This window comes from Hemibagrus wyckioides, linkage group LG15 (genome assembly GCF_019097595.1).
Source record: "Hemibagrus wyckioides isolate EC202008001 linkage group LG15, SWU_Hwy_1.0, whole genome shotgun sequence".
Lineage (NCBI taxonomy): Eukaryota > Metazoa > Chordata > Actinopteri > Siluriformes > Bagridae > Hemibagrus > Hemibagrus wyckioides.
Genome location: NC_080724.1, coordinates 14,019,328 through 14,031,432, shown reverse-complemented (window position 1 = coordinate 14,031,432; position 12,105 = coordinate 14,019,328). Strand labels below are relative to the sequence as shown.

Genomic DNA, 12,105 nt, shown 5'->3' with positions numbered 1-12,105 from the left:
GCGCGTCTCTGAATTGGTCCATGATGTTACAGTGACACCTTGCGTGAATTATTGATCATTGCAGTTTCTCAATAACGAGGTTAGAGTTGGAGATATTTGGCACATTGTTTACATGCACGCAGAGGTCTGCACAAATATACAGCCTTTATTTTTACATGTAGTGCAGTGTGTCCTCTTAAATCAGTGACCAGCTAACTTGTTTGTTGGCTGTGTTTTTTGGGGATCAGTATACCTGCAGATTAATTACAAAGAAAACATACAAGACATACAACATTGCAAGTATTCATCTCTATTTCTGTGAAAATCCTATATTAATTCTACTGCAACATAAACAACCACATATTTAGTTGAATAGACTAGTGGCATGGCATTTGATTAGATGTTTTTAATCATTTTTGCAATGATTTTGCAAACCTTCCCTACCAGTACAGTATTATGGCCCTTTTTTTAACTATTTATTGATAAATAAATTGTGTTGGTCCCAATTTTGCTACCAAAACAGCCCTGACCCATCATGCACTGTGTATTCTGACACTATTCTATCAGAACCAGCATTAACTTCTTTGGCAGTTTAAGTTGGTTCACCACTGTTCCTTCCTTGGTCCATTTTTGATAAATACTGACCACTACAGCACGGGAACACCCCATAAAGAGCTGCAGTTTTGGAGATGCTCTGATCCAGTCGTCTAGCCAACACAATTTGGCCCTTGTCAAACTCGCTCAAATCCTTACGCTTGTCCATTTTTCCTGCTTCTAACACATCAACATTTAGGACAAAATGTTGACTTGCTGCCTAATATATCCCACCCACTAACAGGTGCCATGATGAGGAGATAATCAGTGTTATTCACTTCACCTGTCACTGCTTATAATGTTATGCCTGATATATATATATATGTATATATATTCCAATGTTTTCGGGTGCTTTGACATAGAAAATTGGTTAGTGAGATTTCTTTCATTTTTAATTTCATCTTAGGTCATCATTATTCATCATTATAGTATATTATCCATCCATCCATTGTCTTTACCCGCTTTATTCCTAATTAGGGGCACGGGGGTCTGCTGGAGCTATAGTATATTATGGAATTACAATTGTTTGTATAAATGCTGATAGTATAATGCACACAGAAAACAGGGAAAAATTAATACATAAAAAGTGACCCTAAAGCTATCACACCAGAATTGTAATAGAGTTACAGACAAAGCTCATTTTAAAGAGTGATTGGACATACAATTGATTATAGTACAAAGAAAGATTATATACAGGTATACATAATTAAGTTGTTTTACTAATAAAAATAACTAGAATTTAAAAAGACAGAAGAAGAAAGAGAGAGTCTTGTAGTACTAGTATGATTCTGAGTCATGTTCAGCAACCAGTGCAAGCTGCAAATGCACAGATCTCACATACATCACTATTCCTGGAGAGAAGTGCTGCAGGAAACACAAAAAGAAACATCTTTTCAGTTCACATTTCAGAGAATAAAAAAGAACATAATATCAGTATGTACTTCATTGTAATATAAACCTCACATCAACTTTCAGTATAAGTATCATGCCTTCATATGACACCTCTGCCATTTAACATATACACTCCCTGGCAACTTTAAAAGGAACACCTATATAACTGATCTTTCATGCAATTCAGCATCTTACCAGCCAACCACTTGGCAGCAACACAATACATAAATGCAGAAATAAGTCGAGAACTTCAGTTAGTGTTTGCAGCAAAAATAAGAATTGGGAACAAATATGGTGTTAATGAGTTTGACCATGGCATGGTTGTCGTGCCAGACAGGCCGGTTTGATTATTTCAGAAATTGCTACTTTTTTGTGGGATTTTCACACCCAAGAATAGAATTTATATAGAATGGTGCCAAAAATGAAATAAAAAAACATAGAAACTGGTCTTGCCTGGTCTTTTTCCAGTTTTTAACTGGCCAGTTTCGGTGAGCATGTGCCCACTTGGATTCCTACTCTTCTACTGTTAAAGCCCATCTGCCTCAAGGTTTGATTTAGTGTGGATTCTGAGATGCTTTTCTGCTTAATAATGTTATAAAAATGGGGTTCTATTCATAACCATTGCGTTTCTGTCAGCTCAAACCACTCTAGTTATTCTCACACATTGCACTGTTGCCACAGTTGATTAAATAAATACATGATTGTCCAAGTGTACAGGTGTTCCTATTAAATTGGCTGGTGTGTGGGTCAACATATCTATATTTTTTAGCTTGTTTTTTGTGAATTTTGAATCATTTCCATAATACTGGTAGTTGCAAACTATTATATTATATTATATTATATTATATTATATTATATTATATTATATTATATTATATTATATTATATTATATTATATTATATTATATTATATTATATTATATTATATTATATTATATTATATTATATTATATTATATTATATTATATTATATTATATTACTTACCAAGGCTGGAGAAATGAACTTGTGCATTTTTGCTTTGGCACAGAGTCTGAAATTCCTTGGGAAGAAGTGGGTTTTCACAAACCGTCACAGCACTGGACACACGTAAGAGATTGCTCTGTTCGGACGACTCTCCATTAGCCAGGATGTCCCAAAGCTTTTTTACTGATTCAAGAGAGAAAGAAAATTCTCCTTCCTGAATAACAACAGAAAAATCACAGTCAATTCTACAATTCAATTCCAAATAGCAAAATATGTTTAAACCTCTTTTGCTTAACATGGTAAAATGATCTTGTGCTTTAATTTAGATACAGTTCTATGCACACTGTGGAGTCAGGCACCACACCCTACACACACACACACACACACACACACAGAGGTCCAGAATATTTGTCATTTTGTTGTGCAATGTGTACATTGATCCCAGATGTAGGTATTGAGCAAATTTTAGAAAATCACCAGCAGGACTTATAGTATACTCTTTAAACGATGTTATTCAAGGGGTGTAAGGGGAATGAAAACACTCATGTTGTGAAGCTCTACATGGAAACATAAAGGCTTCCTCTAACAGGACAAAGCAAAACTACATTTATATAGAGTGTGATATAAATTTATCTGCCAAACTCAATTTTTTTTTTGACAAGGACATTGTCATTCTCTGTGAATTAGTACCTTTCATCATCTACCATGATCTATTAGTAAGTCTACATGGTATTATCACTGGAACAGTATTTCTCAGTCACAACACTATCCTGAGTAATTATTTCACCATTAAATGAGACACTGCTCCACTTTATAACTGCACATAAGTCTGTCTCATTTCATTAGAGCATCGAAAAAAATACTAAATATAATGATATATATAATATCACTTACATGAACAATCACAGCATCTGAGTTTAGGCCAAAGGCCAAAATCAGGAGACCGACTAGCAAGACCTTCATCTTCAGCTGAGCCCTCTATTGTACTGTTTTCTGAGCTCGTCGTACCCCGTGCTTTTCCTTTTAAAACACAACTTCAAAGCTAATCCGAGCATTTTATCATCTCCACCCTGTAATGTTAGTTAATAAACTGCAGGTTGATTGGCACGTTAGTGATGAAAACATCTTTTTATTGCTGTGTGTAACAGTACAAAGACAAACAATTCAGTATCACAGCTGTATTTCAGTAGCTTTCCGTGAGAGGGTCTTTTTCTGAAGTATTTTTAACTTTTGTACCTTTTAACTTTTATACATGTGTATTTACTGTTTGTTTATTTTATTAAATCAGGTATTATTATTTATCTTTTCTTTTTATAATTAAATTGTTTTAGTTATGTATTTTTTTATGTATATTCAGTTTTTGTTAGAAATAGAATTTATCTTATTCTTATCACATTGCATATTTGATATTATTATTATTATTATTATTATTATTATTATTATTATTATTATTATTATTATTATTATTATTATTATTTCTTACAAACTTTTGTGCAGTTTTCCTGTTTGTTTGTTGTTTTTTTAAAAGAAAAGGGACTTTAATTTTTTTTTTTTTTAATTATTATTTATTTCCAAAAATAAAATTCCTAAATTATAAAATAATTTGAAAATGTCCTGGTCCTAGTCTCTAGAAATCTCTGATCTCCAGTCTCCAATAGTTAACATACAGCACACTGTTTAACCTTTTTTTCTTAATTTGCTTATAGTGTAGGAGCTTCATTTTCTAGTTTATGAACTAAATTCTTTTGTCTTTTCCATTCTGTCTGATTGAGTGCATAAGAGTGTAAAACTCTGTGTGCTCACCTGTATTTCTTTCATATTTTTACTCTTATTCTTATTTCCACTGATGTTCTGGATGTCTTGATCATGGACCATTAGCAGTTTGTGCTTGTCAGTAGGCACGTAAGTGTAAATACTGCTGATTTATTTTCCCCCAGACTCAACTTTCCCCATGTTACATGATACGTGTGTGAGTCTTCATGTGGGATGTCCTGTTACACCCTGATGTTTACATGTTCTCTATTAACAAAGATAATTAATGTAAACTCTGATAACCTTGATAAATTTGTTTTTCTTTCAGCACAGTGTTAGTGGTGCATACTAAAGCTCAAAAGAAGATAATGATGGTGGCAGATTGTTAATGATTAGTTGTATAGGAGTTTATTCTTGCTTAAGGCAGTATTTCGCTGGGTTGAAAAAATAATTGCAACCAAATACCTGGCTATCAAAATATATGGAACATGCGTATTTGATCTACCAAGCAATGTTAAGTTATATGTATTTGTTAAGGCATGAAAAATGCGAGAAGACACAAACTCTAAGATGCTGGAACAAGAATAGAGCAATCCCAAGCGCTAAAACAGATATCACTGACCTTTCACACAGCTACTGAATCACTTAACTGATAATACACACAAAGTTTACATACACCTTAGCCAAATACATTTAAACTCCCTCTCCTCCTATTTTACTTTTTTTTAATGGGAAATGTCAGAATTATAGTAATGTCAGTGACATATCTCAGCTTCTTTTCCTTTCATCACATTCCGAGTAGGTCAGAAGTTTTTCTAATATTTGGAAGAATTGCTTTTTGACCCAACATTTGACCCAAATTAAATTGTTTAACTTGGGCTAAATATTTTTTATAGCCTTCCATTAAGCTAGCTGGAACTGGGGCACATTCCTCCAGGTTTGCAGGCCTTCTTGCTTGCACATTCTTTTCCATGTGATGCCCTTACAATTTGATGGATCACAAAATGATGTAATAAAAAGCATTAATCGTGCACACATATTGTACAAGTTTTTTTATTTTTCATTTTTTCCCAATTATTTGACGGCTGAAAATCTTACTGAATAAGGATAAGATGAACAATGTCATGCCAGTTCAGCTTTTACAGTAAAATCCTTAAGGCACGTATAATTCATTTTACAATAAAGATATTCAGTATAAAATATGCTTCTTTGAAGTATGCAACAGGGTGCTGTTAAATTCTCAATTCTGATCGATCAGAAAGGGATAACATCGGCTTACGCCACCTGCAAGACATAGCATAGGTTTATAATAATCTACTAATCAGGTTGTCCATAGAGAGAGAGCCAAGTAGAGCCACTCATCTCTTTGAACTGTTGCTTATGTGCATGACACATGTCAGCTTAACACACTTGCAGGAAAGTGCCAACTGCCCTCTTCCACATTCATAAGCTCACAAATGGTCATGATTGGGTACTGTTCACTCTGATTGACCGAGGGGAGAGAAAATAGCATCCCTGCCCCCAAAAGGACATCTACATTTACAGCATTTGGTAGACGTCCTTATACAGAGCAACACAAAAGTGCTTTGAATCTCTATCAATGAATACTTCACCACTGGTTCACTAGGTTACAGAATATAGATACCATCAGCCTAAAACTGAATAAAAAATTTTTTATACATAAAACAAACAGCTCTAGTTTAAGTGTTTCAGGAAGAGGTAGGTCTTCACCCGTTGTTTGAAGATGGCCAGTGACCCAGCTGTTCGGACATCTAGGGGGAGTTTATTCCACCATCTCGGTGCCAGAACCTAACCTAGAGTGATGGTGGGTCCAGTCGAGTAGTGCTAGTAGATCAGAGGGAGCGTGGTGCAGTGTGTGGAGTGACAAGAGCTTTGAGGTAAGAGAGAGTTGGTCCATTCTTGGCTTTGTAGGCAAGCATCATTGTTTGGAATCTGATGCATGCAGCTACTGGAAGCCAGTGGAGGGAGCACAGCAGTGGGGTGGAATATGACATGACTGATTTTGCTCTCTTAGTCTCCTGCCGTGTTTTGTTCCTCACATAATATTCATTTACTCATATACCACTGATGTTAGCGTACAAAAAAAAAAAAAATATATATATATATATATATATATATATATATATATATATATATATATATATATATATATATATATTTAAAAGTCAGTCTTTTTATTTGTATGCTTCATAATTAAGCACTAAGTTTCTTTTTCCAAGTATCTTCTCAGTTGGGGAAAATCGGTCTGCGTGATATTCGCATCACGTTGTAAGTGTTCAGGCCTGGCACATCAAATCCAGTTGCAAGGCCATTCTCATTGAACATGTAAAAGTTAAACAGTTGCCTATCCTGAGACTCCACTGAAATAGAAGTGTTCCTGATCCTCAGCTGACATGGATACTCTTTCTCAAACACCACTTTGAACACCCTCTCCTCTAAATAACTCAACCTCCAAATGTTATACTCCAAAGGGATCATTCCATCCACAGTTGGCCCAAACTGCTGCAGTGACAGTACCCCGTCTGAGCCTGTTTTGATTTCATAGAAGGTCATGTTACTGTAGGTAAAAAAGCCTATATAGGGAGCTGGATCAGGAGGAGGTACAAGAACATGAGGTGCATCCCTGAAGGCCCTCTCCATAGCAGGGATGAGATAACTGTATGACTTGGTTACGAGATCTTCATCAGCAGGCTTAGTCCCAGCCATCAGAATGACCAACCCAAGCTTAAGGTGCGGCACAAGTGAGAGTACAGCCGAATAACCATCCAGATCTCCATCTTTACGGAATATCTCATATTCCAGCTGTTCATACACCTCCCAAGGTGTGCCTGTTTGGTTTGAGAAGTAGCTGGTGTCGCAGTGGAACATAGGCGTAAGCATAGTTTTCAGTGTGTCCACCCGGAGCAATCCATGGTTATATGCCCCCAGGAGAACAATCGTCATCTTGGCCATGTCTGCCGTAGTGGAGTACATCTGTCCAGAGGGTCGGTACCAGCCAAGGTCATAGAGAGGTGTGGGCTGGCCACTTGGGTAAACCCCCACTGCCATCTTTCTCTCAATCTCTGCAGTGATGTCAAAGCCAGTGTCCTCCATGCCTAATGGCTGGAGGATATTTTTAGATACCCAGCTCTCATAATCAGTTCCTGTCACCTTGTCTGCCATGATGTGGGCCAACAGGGAGAAGGCCAGGTTACTGTAGTGGCATCTGGGGACAGAGAAGGGAAAGAACACTTGTCTGGGAAAATTCTTTTTCATGGATGTCAAATATTGTCTCTGGTGATCGATGTCCTCATGGATTTTGATTAATCTAGTCTATTCTGGCATTTATCTAGCATTTATCTAGATTTATTTGCATATTTATTAGTCATTAGTTATTAGACATTACATATTTATTAGTCATTGAAGCACAGCAATTTTACACACTAGATCAATAATAGTAAAACAGTAAAATCTAAACAAAAGGATATCAAATAAAAACCTATGACACCTGCATCTTTAACATCTTTGTGTTTCACTTACTTTATGCTTGGACATGTCAGAATCATCTCACCAGATAATGAATAAAGGCTTTAAGAGCTGTATTACAGCACAAGAAAAATGTGCAGTATATATTGTCCTGAGATCTGGGCATCAATAGCACTTGTCACACAATTAGTTATCTTACTTTGTTCCAGGGTCCGCCACAAGGATATCATCTTGCAACAAATCAATTGCCTCATGAATCTGGCCTTTCCAGAGCAGACTGGTCCCTCTAAGTTGTCTGGGCAATCCTGTAGCCAATGACACTTCATTATATTAGACAGTAATAGACACTGATCTATTGAACACTGTTACCTTAGCACAGAATAATCCTAGCATTTTCTTTTAAAAGCTGTATTCAAATACCATGCTGTATATATTCTGGAGTGTCTTTATTTCATTATTTTCTGGCACCAGTCCAAAACACTATCAATAAATAATCATTAAAGGATAATGTCAAATTCTGAATTACAGGCTGAACCAGTCGGAGATTACTAAAGCTCTGAATTGCATTTATAGTTATACATGTGTATTACAGTGATCAAGGTAATTAGGCACAATTGAACTAATTATAGACTTTAGAATTACAATAAGTAATAACACACGCAAGGTCAACGGCCAACTCAACAGCCATGAAACTTTCCTATTGCACATCCTGAAACTTCTGCATGGCACCAAGAGGGGATTCTTTCATGAACCATTTACTGAAAGGTTCTTTGGGAAACCAAAAATGGTTCTTCCATAGCATCTCTGAGAAAAACCCATTTTTGGTTCTTCCTGGCACCTTTATAATCAATCTTTGTAGATTTTTCCCATTTACACTTTACTATTTTTTTTTCTTTTTAATTAGCATACCCAAATCAGTAAATTATCAAACTAAATTACATAGTCTAAAACAAAAGCTAAACCTAAATATAACTGTGATCGGGCCTCCTATATCTAGATACCTGATAGATGACTGGCCATCCTTCTGAGAGTAATAGAGGAAAGGGATTGTTTTTTTCGGTTTCTTGTAAATGCTTTCCCCAGGGGGTTCTTTATGGTGAAGTTCTTTACAAATTTCTCTATAGGGTCATCCAAGGAGCTCACTTCACCGTCCTCCCACAACTTGTACAGCATCAGAGTGGGGAAGAGCTTCGATAAAGTGGCGATTCTGGTGTAGAAATGCGCATTAGTGATGAATTAGTTTTATATCACCATCATATCAACAAGAACATGAAGATATGCTGAATAATATGGCAATTAATGAGATGATCTGCAAGAGTCATGTTGTGTATAAAGAGACTGTAGTCTGTCATTTCCTCACCTATAGACTGTGTACTCGTTTGGTGGTGAAGATTTTGGATCACTCCCATTTCTTCTGCCAAAGTTCCCATTCCACAGCACGGAGTCGTTATAGATGACAATGCATGAAATCGCTGGCAGTGTTTTTACATCAATGCTGGTCCTCAAAAGAGAATCCACCTAAAAATGTTTTCATGTTACAGATGACAGTTTATTAGGCACACCTTACTATAAGAATTTTATCAGATATATTCAAGAGCACCATGTAGATATATTGTATGGTTGATTATATGCTTGGGCTTCAATTTAACACTTACAAATTATTATTTTTCAACAGTGAATCTTATAGGAAAATGTGCATTCAAGTATTCCACAATTATATCCAACCATCTTAGGTAACAATATAAATTTTTTTAAATGGTTTCTTTACAGCATTCAACTTTGTTGGCATTAACACAATAAGGACATTCTGATGATTCTAATGTTTTACTTAAATGTAGATTTTCAATGAATAATTTACTTTAATTCTTTCATATGGTTTATATGGTTGCCCTTTCAAAGTGACCTTGTCAGTCAATATCACTGAAAATAAAGAATTTACACAATTCTCTGATTCTCTATAGCCACTGTCTACAATGCTTTTCAGATTATTCAGTTTTCTGTGGAACATGTGACTGGGATGTTCCAGATATTTCATAGAGGTGGACGTGGTTTTTTTTTGTTGTGGGAGCTAAAATGGATATTTTTCATAACCAATAATGGACTCCAGGAAAAGGATGTTTCAAGCAGGAGTTGTTAAATGGATTTACACATTTGTGCAAAAAAGTACTTGATTACATTTCAAGGTAAAGTATAGCTGTAGTGTGCTGGGGTAGACAGAAATGCTGTAGAGGTTTTATTAAAGTTTAAAGTACATTTGCATACATATGTTGCTATTAAGGACACTTTACTAATAATTTAAATGGCTTAATTTACATACATGTTGGTAAATGAAATATCAGTGAGACACAAAGGCACCCCAATTATAGAATAACTCAGATATTGACAATCACAGGACCACCACTGACCAGATATTATTTAGATACTGGACCGTTCTCAGCTCAGCTCTCAGGGGGATATGGGTGTGTGTAACACTGGTATGATACAGAGTAGAACTTTGTGAGAAGTAGTACTTTGTCCTAACTTTCTGTTTCTCTCTATTTCTGAGTCTATCATGTTACAACATTACAGAAAACAGTATATCTCATGTGACTGACATAAACACTTTTCAATGGGTATGTTCTAGGAACTCATAAGTAATTTATGAGATGACATTTATATTGGAAAGAATCAGATGTCCATGAAGAAACACAGAAATGAGCAAACACAAGCATGAGAGCGAGCTGATACTCTGCAGCAGTTCTGTGGTGGTTTTGGAAGGGGAAAGTTGGTTTGAGAATAGCAGTTGTATACTTTAGTTAGTAGTTATGGTGTACTTAATAATTTTAATAGTATTGAATTGTAATTAATGAACAAAATCACACATGACATGCTATGACAAAAGCACTCAGGAGCAGATTAATGATCCAGGTTGTCCATTATGATTTTGTATTCATAGCTGGACCTACCTTTTCCAGAGCATCCATTAGGACAGGTATGGGATGCTTCAGAGGCACAGGCTCTGGGAAACGTGGGCACAGTTTCTCTTCATACAGCTCTTCAATTTTTATTTCAGCCACTAAAATAGGGAAAAAATTACAGGACATGAGAGAAGCACCTATTTGAAAGAAAATTTTGTAATGGTGATTGATAAATCAAGGACTATATGATATAAGGACAAATTTAAAAATAAAATTAAATGAATGCACTTGTTTTATTATCATTTTGGTAGTAACAACTCATTTACGCTGCTCCATGTAATCTAATGGCAAAAAATTTGTAAAACATTTACAAATTTAATAGGAAACATTCCTGTAACATTTATGGATAGTGTCTAAGTAATATATGACTATAATATACAGAATAGTTTATGGTAGGAGTCCTGTGTGTCAGAGCTTTCTAAGAGTCAGTATACTTTCTGTCCGGGGGAGAGTTGTACCATTTTGTGTTTTCTGATTTCTTGGTAAAATGAAATGCTGCAATTTTTCTCTTATTAGCTTTAAGAGAGTAGAACAAAAGAGGCTGAAGCTTATAGCTGTTATAACACAAGTGATACTATGAACTCTCTTGTTGTGGGTATAATAAATAGAGTTGAATAATAGAATAAAATACAAATCCTTCAAATCCTTCCTTCAGGGTGGTAATGACCCTCAAACCACTCTATCGTTAATTAGTTTCCAATAACAGCAGGCCATGTCATGTTTCAATCCTTTCAATTACAGATTACAGACTTATCCAGCTGTTTAATAAAATGTTACATATCGTGTAAGTTATTCCAAAATGACACAAACACTGAAATGCAATCTGGACTATAGGTTACATTATTGACCCCAGGCTATTATCATAAAATATTTATATTTGCATTTTCATTTGAATGTAATGCAGTGTGAATCAGAAATGAGGTGCATTAGGTTGATGTACTAATTTCATTCTAAAGGGTTTCAGTTCCTTCAGCAGCTCCTCCCCCAAGCATATATCAGGCTTTACAGTCCGAAGTAATCTGTGAGTCTCTACGTCAAGCTTGGTCTAATCCTCTGGCTTTCCCCCACAGACAATCACTGAAGCATAAGGAGATCAGAAAGCCAAACTTACAAATGAACGTCCAGGTATTAAATGTATTCAGAGAGCTTTTCCCCCCAATGCAATTCTTTACTCGCTTACCTGGTTTGGCCTTGGGAAGTCTGTACTGCCATATAAAACATCCAGTCATGATGAGGGAGAGGATGAAGAAGAAGATGATGCCTAGATTAGTCCACTTCAGCTTCATATTGCAGGTTTGATTTGTCTGCACTGGTACAGCAGACGTGAAAAGTTAAGCAGATCAAGATCCAATTACCCTAATGCTGTCGTGACAGCCATCTTTTTTTATTGTTTTATTATTTTTCTTGTTAATCAGGAAACTGATACTGTTAATGTTCAGTTTCCGAACTCAATAGTGCTACAATATTTTCTACCATCAGTTG

The 12,105-nt window shown here is 35.7% G+C and overlaps 2 protein-coding genes across 2 annotated transcripts; both read right to left on the bottom strand.

The window, feature by feature from the left end:
* Positions 1–149: 149 nt before the first annotated feature.
* On the bottom strand, positions 150–3,448 carry LOC131365583 (guanylin-like). The gene is made up of 3 exons (XM_058409246.1): positions 3,323–3,448; positions 2,450–2,642; positions 150–1,437 (listed from the first exon to the last, which is right to left on the bottom strand). Exons 1-3 carry the CDS (start codon positions 3,389–3,391, stop codon positions 1,373–1,375), a joined length of 327 nt encoding a protein of 108 aa, XP_058265229.1. The 5' UTR covers positions 3,392–3,448; the 3' UTR covers positions 150–1,372.
* A 2,979-nt stretch (positions 3,449–6,427) lies between these two features.
* On the bottom strand, positions 6,428–11,909 carry lactbl1a (lactamase, beta-like 1a). Its single transcript, XM_058409037.1, has 6 exons — positions 11,796–11,909; positions 10,612–10,698; positions 9,027–9,184; positions 8,668–8,873; positions 7,866–7,971; positions 6,428–7,406 (listed from the first exon to the last, which is right to left on the bottom strand). Exons 1-6 carry the CDS (start codon positions 11,907–11,909, stop codon positions 6,428–6,430), a joined length of 1,650 nt encoding a protein of 549 aa, XP_058265020.1.
* Positions 11,910–12,105: the final 196 nt, after the last annotated feature.

Bases quoted from the DNA above. Each gene is read 5' to 3' on its own strand.
- LOC131365583 (XM_058409246.1), bottom strand. From the start codon at position 3,391: ATGAAGGTCTTGCTAGTCGGTCTCCTGATTTTGGCCTTTGGCCTAAAC. The intron at 2,643-3,322 runs GTAAGTGATATT...GTTGTTATTCAG, and splicing joins CAGATGCTGTGATTGTTCAT to GAAGGAGAATTTTCTTTCTC. The intron at 1,438-2,449 runs GTAAGTAATATA...TGTTTCCTGCAG, and splicing joins AGTTCATTTCTCCAGCCTTG to CACTTCTCTCCAGGAATAGT.
- lactbl1a (XM_058409037.1), bottom strand. From the start codon at position 11,909: ATGAAGCTGAAGTGGACTAATCTAGGCATCATCTTCTTCTTCATCCTC. The intron at 10,699-11,795 runs GTAAAGAATTGC...AAAATTGAAGAG, and splicing joins AGGCCAAACCAGGTAAGCGA to CTGTATGAAGAGAAACTGTG. The intron at 8,874-9,026 runs GTGAGGAAATGA...TTTCTACACCAG, and splicing joins AACGAGTACACAGTCTATAG to AATCGCCACTTTATCGAAGC.